Here is a 19,683-nt window from a genome sequence, read left to right as displayed (position 1 = left end):
CGGCGCGCGCCTCCGCGAGGCCCCGCCCCTTCCGCCGCCGCCGGCCCAGCTTCCGGCGGCCGGCCATGGGGCGGCGCAGGGGAGGCCGTGCGCCTCTGGCGGCTCCGTTGAGCTCGTAGATCGTCCGCGGTCTTGCAACCTGGGCAGAGACTGCTTATACGTGGATTCTTCAGTTCTAAGCCACATTGTCACCAGTTTCTTAATCATTTAAGTTAAACATTTGATTGATAACGTTTGTGTTCTAGGTCGGGGGTCCCCAATCCCCTCCCCACCCAGACACCACTACCGGTACTCTGTCCCTGGCGGATTAGGAACCCGGCTGGCACAGCAGGAGGTGAGCAAAGCCTCACCTGCATTTGCAGCCCTCCCCAGCGCTAGTATCATCGCCTCAGCTCCACCTCAGATCATGAGTCTAGAGTCTCAGGAGCACCCGTCTTTGGTGCCAAAAAGGTTAGGGACCGCTGCTGTTGGTGAAGCATGTATTGAGAAAGTATGTATCGGGCACTAAAGAAAAGGTAGAAATGAATTACAGCAGTATGTAGAGTACCTGTGTAGACGTCAAAGAAGATTCCTTCAACATGTTTCACTTACAAATGCTTAAAACGTATGTATGTTTCCATGTATGTATGTTTATGAGGGTGTTGGAAAATTAAGACTTACTGAAGGTATCCCTTATTCAAACCATTTCACTGCAGCACAGACTTGGATTCCTATTCTAAGATAACTTCCAAATAAATTATGAAGTCTTTTTCCTAGCATTTGAAACACTTCAGTTTTGTGGTTTCAGTTCTCACTACACCCCCCCCCCAAGTACACCCCATCACAGACACACCCACAGAATTATTTCTTTCTCTTTATAAATATCTTCCACCTTCTCACTTCTATGCATTTACTCACACCGACTCCTCTGCTAAGATGCCCATTTCATCTGCCTAAATATGGCCATCCTTATATGGTCAATCCAAGAGCTGGAAATAATTCTTCCTCAGCTGAACCTTCACAGATTTAAGCTGTACCTCTCTGGTAACACTTGCTTTGTTAGCTATATTTGTTGTCTTTTCTTCCTAATTAAACTGTAAACCATCCCATGTTAACCTTTCATTTGATTACTGAGTGTTTTTTAAATGACTTAGGTATACATTTCAGAGAATATTTAATTTTGGTGTACACGTCCATAATGATTTTAAAGAGTAATTATAAGCATCGTTTGGATAACCAACTTAACCCAGAAATTTGCCAAGTTATTTCAGTGCCCATGTTTATTTGTATTTATGGTCACATTTTGGCACCAAAAATGAGAACTGGCTAAAATACATAAATGATGGATGTGCTACAGGATGTGCTACCAAATGACATGTTGGATGAACAAAGGTTTTTCAGCAAGTTAAAGAAAAGTGATGAGAGAATTGCTTCTTCCCTACTGCGTGACAAATTCAAAAGAACCTATTAGGTTATAGGCCAGAACTGTGTGTATTTGACAAGTGACTAAGTTCAAATTTGAACTGCATTGGTTTTCACTTTTGTTTGTATTTAATTTGTATTCATTCTTTCATTAAATATTTATTCTTTGGTTTTTATGGTTATAAAAAGAGATTTAGAATAGAGTTATATAAGAGATTTAGGATAAAGTGAATATTTAAGAAACAATACAATAATGTAAATCCATGTTCTTTAAAAAAAAACAATTCCTTATTCACTTTTTAGTAGCACTGACTTAGATATTCATCATTCTTTACTCCCTTACAGCTTAGACTCAGCAAATAAACATCTATTATAAAACCGAAGACGTATCTGGTTGTGTAGATACAGATGGTGGTTCCCTAGCTATAAAGGCCCATTGCTTTATTGATCTTTGTTTTCAGTTGTAGGAACTCCACCTGGGTCCTTAAAACAAAACAAAGCAAAACCTTTTGTCTTTTTGACAAATTATTCCCGAGTTGTAAAAGAATAATACTAATAGGACAAACCCACCAAGAATATATTTAAAGGACCAGGCAGCAGCTGAGCCCCCACAATTTTCATACTTTCAGTTCAGAGAGAAAATGTTCTTCAAAAGAAGAACCTGGTTTTGGTTATACATCAGAACAAGTATCATTCTAGGACGTGAGCTAAATAGCCCAAAGCAGCATGGCAAAAATAATTGTTATCAGCTTAACAGGTTTTACTGCAGCTTTGAGGAAGCAGAAAATTACTGTCGTGCCCAGGGAGGATACCTCGCTTACACTTGGAACCAGGAGGTTCAAGATCTCATCTGGAACTTTTTGGAAGAAGGGAAGAAGTGGTGGATTGGGCAAAATTTAATGCTGCTGAGAAAATATCAAGAAAAAAACGACCCAAGTAAGACTCTGAGGTTTAGTGTTTACTTCTTTGCTTTTATTCTGGGACACAGGGAAAGAAAAAAATTTAAATCTTTCTGCCTTTATATATAGGAAAATCAGTTAGTTCACTTCATTACCATCATTTCTCTGAAATATTTTTACTTTTGTGATGCAGCCTTTGATTTGTCTGCACAGCAAAGACGATGAGATTTTTCTCAAAGCATATCAACAGTTAACTTATCTAATATGTCACAGAAAGTATTGTGCAAAATTCTGAAGTGGGAAACCTTTTTTGGTTACTTTTTTCCTGGTAAATATCTCTTCGTCATTCTTGGCTCCAAGTTTACTAATGCAGAAACTAGGAGAGAAATTATTTGCCTGTTGTCTTTCTTAGATAGATATTTTCAAAATTATGCACCATAATGTTGTGGTCTTAGAGAAAAATCCAAGGCATTTATATCATAATCATCTTTGTTGAAGTCTAGGTAAATTAATGCTAAGCCTTGTGATAAAGAACACATAATATGAAAAAAATAAACTAGAATATGTGGGAGGAAATCCTAAATTTTCATCCATTAAAAGCTAGCAAACCTCCGTTTTCATATATTTTTTTAAATGTTTGTCGTTTGAGTATGAGGCTCATCTGGGTCTGGTCTTCCTTCTGCAGCTGTCACAACCCACTGGGCCCCAAAACCCACTGGCTGTACTTACATGTCCAGAAAATCCGATTGGATCTCATCAAAAGCAGACTCGTGCTCACTGGGACATTATTTCATTTGCCAGGCTGGTAAGTGATGAAGCTACACGCTGACAAGCACCTAACTTTAGAAACTGGTTTGAACTAAGGAGACGATGTGAGAACGTTCGTTAGTGAGTCCATGAGCGACAGGCCATAGGACAGATGTGAGGATCCTGATTTTCATGATTTTCATTAGGATAAGAAACCGTTCATTTGGAGTGGCTTCCTTATGTATCCCACTCTGGTAGGTGGGAAGAGCTGTGCCTTGATGTTCTCTTCATTGCTTAACTTGGGTGGAGTATGGGAGAAAGTGTATCCTTGGTTAAGTTCCATTTTCTACATATACACCCCTGATCCATTCAGCACTTGGGCTTCAGAGGGAAGCATAGGAAGCAAAGGAGGAAAAGAGAATATGCTGGAGGGAAATGAGAAGATAAAGGGTGAGGAGACTGTCATCAATTAGAGGTTTGCACAAGTCCAGTGGTCACATGTTTCATGCTCACAAACTGTATCCCTAGTATTGGCCAGCCATCTTACAACTGTGAACTGTTTCTTATCATCTTCAGCATTGGAAAAGCAGCTCCTAAACAACCTAAATAATAATGATTATCTATCCGTCTTTCACTCTCCAAGAGTTGAATGTTTAGACATTCTCAGCTATTCTTGGTTTTAAAGTGAATATGTATTTTCTGATATTATTGATGTACTTGCAAGAGATTACGACTATGGAATATAGAATGTGCAGAAGATAAGCTTAGACACACAAAAAAAGAATTCTATTCAATTAACATAAGCCAATTCTACAAATTCTGAGGCTACATTCCCATAGTGAGAGGAACTATGTTCTTACAGCTAAGAGCTCAGGCTCTAGAATCATGAATTCATGAGTCAGAGTCCTGAGTTCGTATCTTGTTTCTAGGACTTTCCAGTTGCGACATCCTGGGCAAGCAACTTAGTTTCTGAGCAGCCCAGTTTCCATCAAAGGATTGTCATCAGAATTAAGATAACACAAGCGAAGTATTAGAACAATGCCTGACATGTCTTGTAATTATTACTGTTAATATGATATTATTGTACAATTTCTATTTTTTGTTCAGGTTATCATCTGCTTCTAGATAGCTTCACATTCATGTTAAAGGTGAAAACACTTGGAGATCCAGTATCGCTAGTTACTAAACAAAAGTACTTGTACAATATGATTGCTTAGAAGTATTCAGAAACAACTATTATTGTCATAGCACTTACACATTTTATTATGAACTTACAAAATGCCTCCTCCATACTCACATGTCAGTGGGAGAAATACTTGTAAATTTGTTCCTTAACATTCAATAGAGGAGTCCAATGCTTTGTGTTATCACACAGCATTACTGAGGCTTCCGATTGACTTTATCACACTGGAGTAGTTGAACTCATGATTTTCCTTCATTTATTAAGAAAAAGCACTTAAATGTCACATAGGAAAGTATTTATTTTTTAAGAGATTTTTATTTTCAGAATGTCTGAATAAGAAGTATAAGTTTGTGTTAAAAGTGGTATTGTAATAGTGTTCATATTCACCTTGTATGTACCAAGACAGACATACTGGTTATGAAGGCTTTGAAATACTTCCATGCCATTGGTAAAGTAAAATAACATAAACTTAGTACTTCAGACTAATTATCAAAGGATGACATAACAACCGTTAATAAACGGAGTCTGTCCTGGCAACATCTGAGACATATTTGTAGCACTGTCTGCCATTTTGGCTAAGGCTACAGTGTTGCACAGCCTTTGAAACATTCTGTGCTTTAGGAGAATCATCATTTGTCATCATCCTCGAAGTACATTCTTGCTACTACTTCTAAATAAGTTAGCTCTGACTTTGTTCTTGTTTAATTAGTAAATGTGTGATGTTTTGATATTTGTAAATCCAGCAGTTTGCAGTAAAATACTAAACACAAGTTCCCACAACCCCTAGTGAAAAAAAACGGATCTAAGAAATAATCATTAATAACCGCTAACAGAGAGAGAGAGACAGACAGACAGACATTATGTGACTCCTGAATGGAAGTACTTGACACTGCCTACTAAGTATTATAAAAACTAGAACTTGAATCTAAGCCTTTAGAGCCAACCAGTTTATAGGAAGTAAGAGAACTGAGGAACATGTAAAATGGCACACAAAAACAGGTACATGAACATGTATGGCAGCGTTATTTGTAATAACCCCAAACTGGGAGCAACCCAGATGTCCTTCAACAGGCAGATGGTTGAACAACTGCGGTCACGTCCGTGTCATATACTATTCAGCTATAAAAAGGAACAAAGTACAGATATACACAACGATCTGGATTAATCTTCAGAGATTTATGCTGAGTAAATGAGACTGATCTTAAAATCTTACGTACTGTACGATTCCATTTATTTAATATTCTTGACATGAAATGACAAAATGATAGGAATGGAGAACAAATTAGTGGTTGTCAGGGGCTAAGAAGGTAGTGAAGTCAGGAGGGAAGTAGGCGTGGCTAGTAAAGGACCACATGAAGAGCCCTTATGATGATGGAAAATTTTTTATCTTGACAGTATCAATGTCAATGTCCTGGTTATACCATAGTTTTGCAAGATGTTACCCTTGAGAGAAATGGACTAAAGGGGATGTGGCATCTCTGTATTATTTCTTATGACTTCAGATAAATCTACTATTATCTTAAAATAACAAGTTTAATTTTTTTAAAAAAAGAGGAAAATATTCCAATGTAAGTATACACATTACTTATGAAGTATTCTTGCCCCCCCCAAAAAAAAATAGAGAAATGCAAATTTAAAATAAACTGAGATACTATTTCTCACCTATCATGTTGGCATACAGCAGAAACTTAACAACATATTCTGTTGACAAGACTATAAGGAAATACGCACTCATAAATTGTTAGTGGGAATGCAATAAGATACAGTCTCTATGGAGTGGGATTTGGCAATCTCTAGCAAAATTACATATATATTTACCCCTCGACCCAGCAATGCTGTTGCTAGGAATCCCAAAATAACACTGGCAGAAATATAAAAAGGCACATGCATTAGACTATTCAATAGTCTTCGCAATAGCAAAGAGTAGAAACAACCCACATACCCATCAAGAGGGGACTGGTTATATAAAGAAATAAGGAAGATCTCTATCTACTGAAAGGGGGTTATCTCTGTAATGTTTTTTATTTTTAATGGAAAAAATAAAACTGCAGAATAATGTATACCATATGCTACTTTACTCTAAGAAAGGGGCTAACATGCATAGATAGGCCCATATATACAAACATATATATAAACATAACAGAAAAGCAAACAAAAACTAATGGAAATGATTACCTGTGGGGGAGAGAGTAGGATCAAAAGGACAAAGATAGAATTTAGGACTTTCTGAAAGTACCTCGTTTCATATTTTTGACACTGGAACTCTATAAATATTTCACATAATTAGAAAACTTAAAAAAGCAGTTTCTAAAAATAAGGAAAAAGAGAGAGAGCAAGAAAATAATTAGGCTATGGCCATGCCACCCTGAACAAGCCCAACCCCGTCTGATCTCGGAAGCTAAGCCAGGTCGGGCCTGGTTAGTACTTGGATGGGAGACCACTTAGGAAGACCAGGTGCTGTAGGCATAAAAAATAAGGGATTGTAAGCTGACAAGGTAAGGTCTTTGCAATCTGTGAGGTCAACCAAGGGTTGCCTTGCCTAAAAAAAGAGAAAAAAGAGAAAAATAATTAGGCATAGCAAGTTTAGATAATTTTTAAAGGAATTTTGCTCAAGAGCAGGAATGAACTGAAGTAATAATTCTTGAGGCAATGTAAATTGGTGGTTTGGTTTTTTGCCCTTAAGACGGGAAAAATAATATGCTAGGATAATGTTCTTGATCCAAGCCAGTGTACACCTAGAGGGGCCGGAGCACAGAGAGCTTATGGTAGCAGGAGAGAAGGCAGTGTCTGTGGGTACAGACACTGGCAGGTGAGCATATTTGGTGGTAGGAGTCTGTGGAAAGGACTCTTAATGGTTTCTTTTGTCCCCTTGAGGTAGAAAGCAAGGTTATCACTTGACCTGAGAATGTGGATCGGGGAGATGGGGAGATTAAGTTGTTGGAGATGTGAGTAGAGGATGAAGTAGGGAAGGACCATTTAGGAGAGTGGGAGCAGGAAAAGACTAGGGGAACAGTGTGATTGCCAGGCAGTGTGCAGGCAGGCCTCGGGGTCGGGGGTCCTGAATTTAAGCTGTGATGTCGTCAATGCAGTCAGATGGTTTTCTCTGCCGTGTTCAGCAGCATGAGAAACACCAAGCGTACGCGAGGCACATTCAAGAATGTTATTGCCCACCTTCTGAGCTCTTTTAGTTCTGCCAACAGGAATTGTAGACTACAAAGAAGAGTATTATGCTTAGAATGTAATTTCTTAAAATGAACTTAATTCTATCTTTCAGGTGCGGACCTAATCAGTGGACCTAATTTTGAAATGTTAGATCATATAAGGTGATGTGATTGTGCTCCAGAGCAAAAGAGCTAGTTAGGAATTCTTATGTTATTGTTCTTTAAAAATAAAACGACTAAATAATAATGATAATAATCTCTAATCTGTTTTCTTGATTATCGCATATGTGCTTGTAATGCTTATATTATAGACTTACAGTTAGAACCGTATCCTATAAATTAACTTTTGCATTGGCCTCCGAATAGATGCCTTTTCAGACCAAGATGCCGATTATGAAAGAAATGGAAATAATTCTCATTTACACTGGAGACTCAAGAAGCCAGAAAGAGAAGTTCCAATCCTGAGAAACAGAATGACCTCAGGTAATGTGTATTGAAATCAGTATCTGCCTTAAAGGATGCCCAAGACTGAATTAATGCTGAAATGTGTCATCCTAACAGGGACACAATAAATATTGTTTGCATTCTTTTTTGTTTGATCTGAATGTTGCAGTCTTTGCTTCCATATTATAAATACTTATTTTCTCGATATTCCTTTGGCCACTCTCTTTACACATATGTCCAAATTAAAAAACAAAGTTTTTCCCACAAAATGTTTCATTAAAAAAGAAAGTCTTCTTAAAGTCCTTGGAAAGTCTTTCAAATTGTGATGTTCTCTCTCATTCGTTTTTTAAATTTTGAAAAACAAATACTAAATGGGAAGATGCATTAGCCTAAAATGACTTCGATCAATAATATCAGTGTTGGATGATTATAGAGATCACCTAATAGAATGGACAAAAAAAGAGACAAATTTAAAGTGGAACTAGTGATTATTCTTAGGGGTATGACCTCACAAGTTCAAATGTCAGGTGCCCTGTCAACAAGCCCTTTAAGTATCCCTTGAAAGAGCTGGACAGGGTGAGAGATTTTTATAGACCCAAGCGAGCCAGGATTAGTTTCCTTGTAAGGAGCGAAGGGAAATCCAGGAGCAGGGTCACTAACCTGTGCTGAGCAGCGACGTGCTGATTGGCTGATGGAGGCCCGCCTTTCCTGGGAGAGCCTAGCATAGAAACTGTTAAGTTTCAGGTTGATGAAGAGGGGCCTAGCATGAATGACTCAATCTTGAGTCTCATCTGGTTATTTTAGCACCAATATGCCATATTTTAGCAGGGCATACAGGTTAAAACAGTTCCAGTTGCTGTATATCCTACTTATCTTTCCTGTCATTCTTTTAAATGAAAAGAATGGTTTTCTGTTTATCACTCTTTCCGTTGCATTCTGGGAAAATGCTTCATATTTATCCTCCATATCATTTGGTTTTTCCATGTCAGTTCTGTTCTGTATTACTGCCACTGGATTTTAATTTTTCTGAAGCATTTTTAGTTTTCTTGAAATCCTCTAATACCATTTGTTTCTCTTTTAATCTAGCTTATTCTTGTGCATTTTAGCTTCAGTTGATTTATTTTTAAAACTTTCTGTTTCTATTTAAGGATATTAAATAGCTCTCTGAAAAATTTGTTTCCGTTGATAATTTTTAGAGGTATTCTTTCTCTGAGTCCTCTGGATTCAGTTTCCAGGTTCTATGATATCCGTGGGCTCCCTTTTGGTTTTATCTTATCTTTTAAGGAAGGATCCATCCAAACACAATGTTTATCAGGAGACCAGGAAATTGGGACACCCTTAGTTCAGAAGCCTGTTGGTTTATCTGATTCTCACAACCCCTTTCGCAGATCTACAGTTGAAGTGCAGGGTCAGTTCCCTGTTCCCAACAAGCTATTGACCTAATAACCCTAATCCAAGGTGATGTTTTTCTCAACTCTACATACATTGCTTTAGTTTCCTCATCATTATGTATTATTACACCCATTCTCCAGATGAGAAAATCAAGGCTCCATAATTACGGTAAAAAACAAACCAGTTCTGGACTCCAGGTCTTTTGACTCAGAATTCAGTTTCTTTCTTCTACCCTCCAACCTGTTTGCCTTGATAGAAAGACATGGCATCTGATCAGAAGAACATCTCAGACCTCTGTCCTCTCCCATCAGTGATTCTGCTGCTAAATATACATGTTAGTCCTGTGAACAACAGAGGGAATGTTACAAGAAAATACAGTGGGGAAAAAGTGGGCTTGCTATAGCCATTTTAGTGGTCTAAATGCTCATGCCTTATAAGAAGTCAGCATAATATTAACAGCAAATAGGCATGTTAACATACTCATATTGCCTTTAGAGCGTGGTTTTCTTACTGGAAAATGTGGAAAGAGAATGAAGGCAATGATAATGATCAGGTAAAATGTTGTAAATGATCATTTTCTGAAAGTCTATCAGACATATTCTCTGATTTATTAATTATGAGCTTTTGGTAAAATTATGTCACAAATATTTCTGCAGTAATGTTATATACTGGCAACTCTGTGATTGATTTGATTTGATATTTATTTTTATACTAAGCATCTTTCAAGAGTAAGCAAAGGGATTAGATGTTAGTGATTTGTACTGCTTTAGCTTCAGAATTCTAACTTGTCTACAGATTCATCAACAGTGGGGAATGATCTCTCTGGCTTCCTGTATAAAACAGTTCGCATTTTAGCCAAGAATATTTTATCCACAAATAAAATAGGAAGAATATTTCTATCCTAGGCTTTTACTTGAATTTAATCTACTTTCTTTTTTCTCCAGGAACCACTCATCTTTCAGCCACATGTCGCCAACCTGCTCATGCTAACCTTGTAAGTACCCTCACAACACACGTCTCGGAACAGTATTCTCTTTGTCATTCCTGGTCGGTCCTGCCTCGCAGAGTGCTCTCACGGAGTATTCTGTCTCACAGAGTGCTCTACTGAGGAAAGGAAAGTACTTATGTGCAGGAAAGAATCAGGCTTAATGGATGCATTATTAAAGAAAGTTTTTAAAGCCTATCTTTGGCTTTCTCATCGGTATAATCATCATTTGTTATTTGTTTGTTTATTCCCTGCTTCATTCCAAAAAGGACTTGTGGCATCTTACAAAAATATATGCAATGCAATAAAAAATTTAAATTTTTTTTAAAAGGAAAAAAAAAGAAATCCGAGTAAAAGGAAAATAAAGGTAGAAACTCTGTGTAATCTATAAAATTTCACCATCAAGAAATTTCTCAGCCTTCTTGCCTTTGTGTCCTACATAGAAACCCTTCAGTGGATATCTACATATAGATTAACACTTATTTGATCCACTGCACAAAATAAGTACTTTTAGCAGTATAAAAGAGAATACGGATGAAATAAAAATACCTTAGGTCAGTATTTCCAGGCGATGTTCTGCAGAATAACAACCAACATTGCTTAAAATGTTAGAAGGAAAGAGAACAAACATTTTTGACTGTAAGACTTCTCAGAGCCCTTTATAGGCCCCAAACCTAAATTCTCACACTTTCACCACTGCCACCCTGTCTCTCATCTGAACTTGGCATCTGTCTCCTCCTGATCTCCCTGATTCTGCCCTTGGCCCTTTTTGTCAGTTCTCAACATAGCAGTTAGAGGAGCCTTCATATCAGAAGTCAGATCATGTTACTGCTCCCCAGATCTCCCCATGCCTCCCCATCTTATTCAAAGTAAAATCACACTCTTCTTAATTGCCCAACATATGACATGCTCTCCAGCCCTCTCCCTCATTCCCACTCCATCCCCAGGGTCTTTTTTTTATCTCCCTTCCTACCACTTGTGCTCATCTAATCTCCTTATTCTTCCTCAAACAAAACCAACAGGCTGTGGCCTCAGGACCTTTGCACTTCTCAAGTGCCCTTCTCCAATATAATGACACAGTTTTCTCTCTCCCTTTATTCAGTTCTCAACAAAAATGTCCTTTCCTGACATCTGACCACCCTAACTGAAATACACCTGTTCTCTTCATCTTAATCTGCTTACCCTTATTTTTTTTCTTCATGGCACTTTATGAATACATGATATAAGTCATCTCTTTATCTCCACCACTAAAACGGACGTACCGTGAGAACAACAACTTGTCTCATTTCGTTCATTGGTGTATCCCCAGTTCCCAGAATACTAAGCACATGGTAGGTGTTTAATTATAACCTATTGAATGATCGACAATAAATACACTGAGGCAAATTGTGACTCTTAAAGAGGGTAATATAGTATGCTGCTTCCTCAAAATCGAGCACAGCATGTTTTTGAAAGAAATGTCTATTAATAATATTATGGAACATGCAAATTCCAGAGCAGTTTTGGAAACACTGCCTTAATTTTTATTATTTGATAAAATCGGATTTAGCCTTTTCCTTTACATATTTTTGTCTTTTAGTCCAAGACCCTGTGCCATTCTGTCAGCCCATTTTCTTCAGTACTGCCCAAAGTCACGCAGCAGGGAATATCAGTCACATCTGTACCGACCAGCCAGCCTGTCCCTGTGACAGCAGGGCTGACCAGGCCTGCATCTGGTACTCATGCTGAAAAAGCTCTCACAGAAATAACTTCAAGCCCCACAGAGGACCCGCATCCAAATGTCTTCACCACTCATCTACTAACATCATTTCAGAATGCATCTGCCCAGGTAAATACAGAACTGGGTACCTTTGTGACACCAAAAGGCACTTTTATTCTTTTCTTTTTTTTTTTTTTTCTATTTTGGTGATGTTTTGAGAATAGTGGTGCTAGGAAGAAGACTAGTTCACCCTTTACCTCTGAGCAGAAGCAGAACCGTCCCTGAGAATTCCCAACAGACAAGCATTTATCCCAATGGAAAACAGAACCAAAATGAATCCATGAAAATATTCCACAGTGGGTTTTCCACCCGTTTCAGTATTGAGTGTCTCATTATTTTTTAATGGTGTCGTATTCAGTGTTTCAGGTGGGGGCGGGGGAGGACTCTGTCCATCTGCCGCACTTTTGTAGCAGCAGCAGCAGCAGCAGCAGTCTGGACCCCTGGACAACTACTCAGCATCTCAATTCTCCTTTCACCTTTGTTTCCTTTTTCTCACAAACTGTTAAAAAAAAAGACAAAGCCACTTTGACAGCGTCTATTGCAGAAAATCGTCCTGCTTCTCCCCATCTTTTTTTTTTTTTTTTTTAAACACAAGCCCTACCTAGACTCAGTCTAACATTTCCCTTGCAGGAAAGAATCCTGTTTACCCTGGATCTGCTTTCCGCGGTGTTGTTCACTATTGTCTCAGTTAGCATTGTGTTCTGCTGGGGGAAAACACTGACCTGCAGTAGCTTAAACAAAGGGTGTTTGTTTGCCTTAAATAGAGAGAAATCTGAAGCGTAGAACATCCGGAAGAGTCTACAGATAAATTATTAGGAACATTAAGAGAATTTAGCGATGTTGCTGAATACCAGATCAGTAGACTAAAGTTAATTGCATTACTACATTTCAGCAACGATCAGAAAATTAGATTAAAAAATAAATAATAGCAAGTACCTAGGAGTAAATCTAACCAAAGATATGCAAAACTTCTACGGAGACAGCTGTAAGGCTTGATTAAGAAACATCAACAAAAGGCTAAGTAAATGGTGAGACCCACTGAAGTTCAGCCCAGGTTACACATCTTGCTCTAAAATATCAAATAGAGTATCTTCAGTGACCTGCCTGCCTGGCTATAGCTAGAATGGCATTAAATAAGACGTGACTTCCACTGGCAAATGTGCAGTTGGGTGGCAATTTGTCACAAATCTTCATTTCTTCTTATTTATACCTCAGTCCCAAAGTACAAAACCAAAATTGGGTGGTCCTCAATTCTAAGATCTCTCTATAACGGATCCAACTTCCTACACACCCTGCGAATTAGGAATAACCCTATTCAATTCTATGGTGCTTGAGGGCGGGATCATAATTGACTTTTCACTATTCCAGCTCTTGAGCCTGGCAGTACACAGTAGGCATTTAATAAGGACTTATTGAATACACGATTGAGTTAAGCTAAGTGGGCTGTGCTCTAGAAATAAGACTGAATAGCTGGTCTAAACAGGTTATCTCAGGGTTGACCTTCCAGTTCAAAAAGAAGTAGCCTCTTAAGCCTTGGGACCAGTGTTCTGGATTTGTTTTCTTAGAGAAATTTTCTGCCTCCCACCTCCTGCCATATGGTATATCAAGTACTTCCCTCTTGAACATGATCTCTTGGATTGAGGGCAATAAATGCAATGGGAAACCTGAGGATATAAACGTACTTCATACTTCTGAATAGAGAAGTTTGCTTTTGTCGTTTTGATTCCCAGGTTTCCCATACATTTGGTCATGGCCATAGACTTAAACTTCCTTTTATAAATCTTATTTCCAGACTCCTTTGTCCTTGGATCAGTCATCGTATAACCTTGTTATCCATTTTCTCTGCTGTATGGAAGAATGAAAATAAATTCTATTTGTGGAAAAGTTTGCGAACAAAATAACTGTTATGAAGAGCCTGTGATTCATAGAGCTTGTAATGTCATCAAAGGTCGACTCTCATTAAAACTCTGTATCAAATTACTGAAATGCAATAATTATATGTAAATAATTTTGACAAAATTCTTCATTCCCAACAGGTCATAGATGAGAAAGCAGGGAACTTGAGCAAAGCAATTCATGGTTCACAAATGCGTAACAAACTACGGAAAGCTTGTGAGGTCCTCCAGAGACTGACAGCCTTTAACCTAGGATTTTCTGAGTCAGTTCAGGTAAGCAGAGGATGATTGGGAGGGAACAAGGTATGGGAAAGAGGAAAGTGAAAAACAGAAAAAGAAAAATTACAATAAAGTAGTAAATATATAATCTGAAGATCGTGTCCTGTACAGAATTTAGCATTATAAAACTATTTTGTGGAGACTCAATTCAAATATTAGCAAATATATTTGTACTTTTAAATCTGAAGATTATAAAAAAAAAAGTTGGTCAGTAGTGACATTCTCAGATATGCTCTGTTTATTTTATTTTATTCATTTTCACGCTACTACCTTTCTGACATATTGGTTAGGAGAAGTCATAAGAGACAAAAGTAGATCCACAACTTGCCATGTAGTACGGCCTTGAAACAGACATCAAAAATATTTGATATTTGCATTTCTTGCCACCGTATTTTTGCCAGTGGTACTTCCCCATAATTATTATGCCTCTTTCTACTTCCTACACATAACTAAATTAAGGTGGTAGGATTAGTGAGAACTTTAATTTTCTTTTTTCCATTTTCTATATTTTCACATATTCTGCAATAAGTATATAAATGCAATCTATATTGGTTTATTTGGACATTTTAATTACAGAAATAATACATAATTGTTATTTTTTTTTAAATCAGAACAGAAGCATAAAAAGTAAAAAGCAGAAGCCCTCACCATCCTTGTCCTCCTGCCAGGCTCGTTCTCTAATTTAATCACTGTTATTAGTTTAGTCTTCATTTGCTGTGCATAACCTTTCAAACTTTTTAAAATATATACACAGGGTTGTTGGTTTGTTTTGTTTTAACAAAAATGGAGTTGAAGTATACGAATTTGTCTGCCCCTGGATTTTTTTTACTTAACACTGTCATGGATGCCTTTTCATGTCAGTACATATAGATGAACTCGTTACTCTTAATGTTCGTTTGGATATTTTTCATTTGTTTAGCCTTGCAAATGGCATTTCCATGGACGTCCTTTTGCAAATATTTCTTTGGGCTAGAGTGCTAGAAGTAGAATTGATGGACTTTTAAATTTTTAATACATGACAAAATTACCCTCCCTTCCTAAAAGGAACTGTTACATTCCCACCAAACTTCTACCTACACTTTCATTTTTGGCAATTGCAAAGACAAGAAAATATAGAAAAACATTTTATTGATTGGTAAGGCAATTGAACCTCATTTTATATATTTATTGGCCATTTTTTTTTCTCCTCTGAATTGCCTCTTCGTATCCTTCATCCATTTTCCCTCCATTTAGGGTTGCTTGCTTATTTGTTTATAAGAGATTTATTTATTATTGATGTTAACCTATAGTTACATATGTTGCTATTTTGTGCCCATGTCTTATTTTTAACTTGTTTATTTTTTATTTTTATATTTTTATATTTTTATTTTTGTATTTTATTTTTTATATCCTTTATTTTACAGAAACTTTTAATAAATGTAACTTTGAAAATAAGTAACATTTTAAAACAAAAATAGTAGTACCTACAGTGAATATTCAGTAAATATCTGTCGGTTGACTTATTATTTGACTTGTTTTACATGAGAACAACCTACAGAAAGTAGAATTGGTGTTTTCTGTTTAATCTTCTCCTTAATCTTTATTTTAAGTCTTTAAGCTTAGTTTTGTTAACTAGATATTTAATCTGTTTACCACTTAAACAGCGTTATGTCAATTTCTTAGAATAACCCCATTAGATATTATGTAATAATTTATTTTCCTTCCCTGCCAAGTTGTGATATTGCTTCTTACAAGAATGTATTTGAAATGTGTAAGGAACATTGAACTCCTCATAAGAAAAACAAAAATAAATTTTAAACAGCCGTCAGCAGTTCAGGGATGTAGAGTTATTTGCCTTTTAAAATTCCCAGGTCGATATTGGCAACTCTCTTATTTTCCTGAGTGAGCAGTTCCCAAGGAGTCCATTCCAGAACAGCAGCACTGTGGGCTTCCGAATTCCTGGGACTGTCTGCCTCTTCCACCCCCCCAGCACTGTAGTAGAAGCCCTTGAAGCAAGTCGGCCAAGGTCCAAACATGACATTAAACAGGTAGGCGCAGTGTATGCCGGCGGCCAGCTCTCTTTAGAGACTTTTTAATCTTGGTTGTCCTGGATATGACACAGCCTCTCCTTAAACTCTAAAGAGAATTCAGCTAAGTCTCTACCACTGAAGAGACTGCTCTGTTAAGCCTGATCAGGTCTTCTTCTCTGCCCAGCCAGTAAGCCAAGTCCACCTAGTGCTGTAATCCAGTGAAAAGCAATCAGTAAATTATATTTGCTAGGCACATGAAAAAAAGACGTCCAGTATTATTAGTCATTAGGGAAATATACATCAAACCACTATGAGATACCGCTAAACATCCTAAAAGCCAATAACAAGCGTTGACAAGGAAGCAGAGAAATTGGAACCCTCATACATCAGTATTGCAGTTTGATAGTTCCCCAGAATGTGAAAAATAGAATTGTCATGTGACCTAGCAATTCTACTCATTGGAATATACCCACATATGTCCAAAAAGTAAAAACAACCTAATATCCACATTCTGATGAATGGGTAAATAAAGGCGGTATGTCCATACGATGGAATATTTTTCAACAACAAAAAAGAATTGAGTACTGACGTGCTACAACATGGATGAACCTTGACAATATTATGCTAAGTGAAAGAAGCCAGTCACAGAAGACTGTATATTGTGATTCCATTTATATGAAATATCCAGGAGAGAAGCAAAATAGACATAGAACATAGACGAGTGGTTGCCCAGGGCTAGGGAAGGTGGGGACAGGAGAAGGACAGTGACTGCTACTGGGTTCTGGGGTTATTTTAGGGGAGATGAAAATATTCTAAAATTAGACTGTGGTGATAGTTGCACAACCCTGTGAATAGACTAAAAAACATTGAATTGCATTCTCTAAATGGGTGGAATTGTGTGTGTGGATTTTATTGTAGTAAAGCTTGTTAATATATAAACTCTTATCATAACCAGATCTAGGGCAGGTTATGTCATGGAGCAAAGAAATACCTAGTTCCTTGGTTGGCCCTCTTCGTTAATACAAAGAATGATGAGTCTTTAGCCAGAATGTAAACACTTTCTAAGGGTTCTCTCCTATGAATGTCACTTTTTATTACACCATTGTCAAGATCCCTTTTCCCCCTCCAATCCTCTCAAAATCATTATTTCACTAACACAGTACAGTGAGGTTACACAAGTCACATGTTATTTTCCTGTAAATGCAGGTAGAAAATATTCTGAAAATGTCCTTGCTGGGCCTTGGGGAAGCATTCACACAGCAGAATCAGTTTTCTGAGTCCTCGGTGACTTTGACCTCTTCTGTTGCTACCCTGATGCTGAGCAGGTAACAGAGGAGGAAGGAAGGAGGGGAGTTCCATTTTAGGTTTTTGACCTTTAGAAAAAAAACATACAGAAATTGATTTTTATTTAACTTCTTTTTTTATTAGCCAGCACATATCAACTTTGCCTCTGAGCTCATACACTCTCGGTTACCCAGCGCCCCTGAGGTTAGGCTTCCCGTCAGCTTCGGCTTTGGAGGAGCTCTTGAATAAACACCTAGGAGTTAACATTCAAGTGAGTGTGAAATTGATTCTGATCAAAGTGGAAATGGGATTTGCTGGCTGTAGGCATTTGGGTGCGGAGAATACACCATGAAGTGTAAGCTGACCAGACCAAATGAGAGCAGGGCGTGTGCCATTAATTTTTATTTTACACTAGCAGGAATGGAGGCCTCTTAAAAATGATCCAGTATAGAGGCTGGGAATATTAAACAGACTTCTGGATGTAACTACATTTCTGTGTTACGACTCAAATTGATCTCAGCTCATCATTATTTACACAAAGCTGGGAATATCTGAATAATTATTGACTCAATATATCAACCTAGCCGTATCAATATATTGTATTTCTTTCAGCAGTTACCGTACAAGCAGAAGTAGGATTGTTGCCTTATCCTGGTTGCAGAATACTAGCTTCCTAGTAAAATGGATCCTCCAGGTATAAAGATGTAAAAAAATAATAATTCTGAGATTCACAAGTAAATGACTCATCATTAGTTCTTTCTCGTATGATGTTATAATATGAAATATTATATCATTTGCCATATTAGCAAGGGATTAATCCCAGCATTTACTTTAACTTATGCTATCTGGCAATTTATTATCTCTCGGGATGTTATTTATAAATATTTCGGTCACTGACAAAGCTGGAGTTTCTTGTCCCCAGGTCACAGGACTAGCTTTCAATCCCTTCCGGGATTTCGACGACAAGCCCATCGTTGGAAGCATCGGAAGTGTATTAATGAGCTCCAGTCACAGATTGCTACAAGTCCATGATTTAGTGGAAGATATCGAGGTATGACTTGATTACTAGGGAATAAACTAGAAGGGAATAGGGATTCCTGAAGAATGGCATAGAAAGACACAGTATCCTAAAGGAAATCATTTTAGATTTATGGTAATGCCATTGTTTTGTTATTAGCATCTTTACTTAGGAACTTCTACAAAGAGATCTACCTTACCATTAGGAGGTGTTTGGGGTCTCAGATTATATAGTCTTCCTTAACTCCTGGCACTGTGTTACCTACTAACATTCAAAGAGGAAGACCTAGGAAGTTTCATCCCTTTCTCACTGTAAAGGAGACTGAAAGACATCAGTGGATGGGCCACGTTAAACTTGAAGAGTGATAACTGGCTCTCATTCTAGATCACGCTCTGGAGAAATGCTAGCATGGAACTCCATCCCACCAGCCTCAACGTGAGCATGGACCATTTTACTGTCATAGTGAACATCACATCCGTGGAGAAATCCCTGATAGTGTGCATAGAACCTGAAAGTCCCCTTTCCATGACACTCTACCTGGGGTTCCAGTACCAGCCTAACCACACTTACTTCCACCTGAACATCACGCTTCCAAAGGATCAGGTCTGGCAGAAAGGTAGGACCCCATTCAGAAGTCAGCAGTTTACTCTGCGATGAATTTTTTTCGTTTGTTTTCAGTTCACTTTTTGTTTTGAGATAATTGTAGATTCACATGCAATTGTAAGGAATAAAACAGATCTCGTATACCTTTCACCCATTTTCCCCTAATGATAACATCTAGCAAACTATAGTACAGTATTACAACCGGGAAGTGACATTGTTAGAATGCATTGACCTTCACCAGTTTTACAAGCATACCTGTGTATGCAGTTCCATGTAATTTTATCACATGTTTTGATATATGTGACTATTTTTTTAAAAGATGGATTGTTAAAGATTATTTTTTAAAAAGATGGATAGTGGGACACATAGAAGGATATATATGTGGTAAAGCAAATTTAGTAAAATGTTAATTGTAAAATCTAGTTAGTGATTATATATGGGTGTTCACTGAAATTCTCCCGACTTTCTGTATAGTTGAAAATTTTCATAGTAAAATGTTGTGACTCCTGCAGAAGTTCCAGGACAATGGGTCATATATATTTCAAACTTTATATGTCATAGGCGAATATATATATACAATATATCAGTTATATTTCAACTTTAGTTCTAATCTTAAATGGATAA

The 19,683-nt window shown here is 37.5% G+C and overlaps 1 protein-coding gene and 1 pseudogene across 9 annotated transcripts in view; both read left to right on the top strand.

Annotated features, from left to right (window-relative positions):
* PKD1L3 (polycystin 1 like 3, transient receptor potential channel interacting) overlaps window positions 1-19,683 on the top strand; it is a 72,242-nt gene that overhangs the window by 9,606 nt on the left and 42,953 nt on the right. For 2 of the 9 annotated variants that reach the window (XM_036231412.1, XM_036231409.1), the window contains 12 exons: window positions 246-334; window positions 2,151-2,337; window positions 2,986-3,105; window positions 7,758-7,874; window positions 10,172-10,221; window positions 11,792-12,040; window positions 14,008-14,139; window positions 15,996-16,172; window positions 17,361-17,479; window positions 17,583-17,709; window positions 18,361-18,489; window positions 18,841-19,072. In XM_036231412.1, the coding sequence (XP_036087305.1) occupies window positions 246-334; window positions 2,151-2,337; window positions 2,986-3,105; window positions 7,758-7,874; window positions 10,172-10,221; window positions 11,792-12,040; window positions 14,008-14,139; window positions 15,996-16,172; window positions 17,361-17,479; window positions 17,583-17,709; window positions 18,361-18,489; window positions 18,841-19,072 (1,728 nt within the window). Of the gene's footprint in view, window positions 1-68; window positions 2,338-2,985; window positions 3,106-7,757; window positions 7,875-10,171; window positions 10,222-11,791; window positions 12,041-14,007; window positions 14,140-15,995; window positions 16,173-17,360; window positions 17,480-17,582; window positions 17,710-18,360; window positions 18,490-18,840; window positions 19,073-19,683 lie in introns of those variants that run through there. The other 7 variants (XM_036231411.1, XM_036231416.1, XM_036231413.1 and 4 more) reach the window with 7 other exon arrangements.
* Window positions 6,578-6,696, top strand: LOC118611668 (annotated as a pseudogene).

Source organism: Rousettus aegyptiacus, unplaced genomic scaffold (genome assembly GCF_014176215.1).
Source record: "Rousettus aegyptiacus isolate mRouAeg1 unplaced genomic scaffold, mRouAeg1.p scaffold_m13_p_14, whole genome shotgun sequence".
Taxonomy (NCBI): domain Eukaryota; kingdom Metazoa; phylum Chordata; class Mammalia; order Chiroptera; family Pteropodidae; genus Rousettus; species Rousettus aegyptiacus.
The sequence above is the reverse complement of the archived record's forward strand: the minus strand, read 5'-3'. Positions and strand labels throughout refer to the sequence as shown.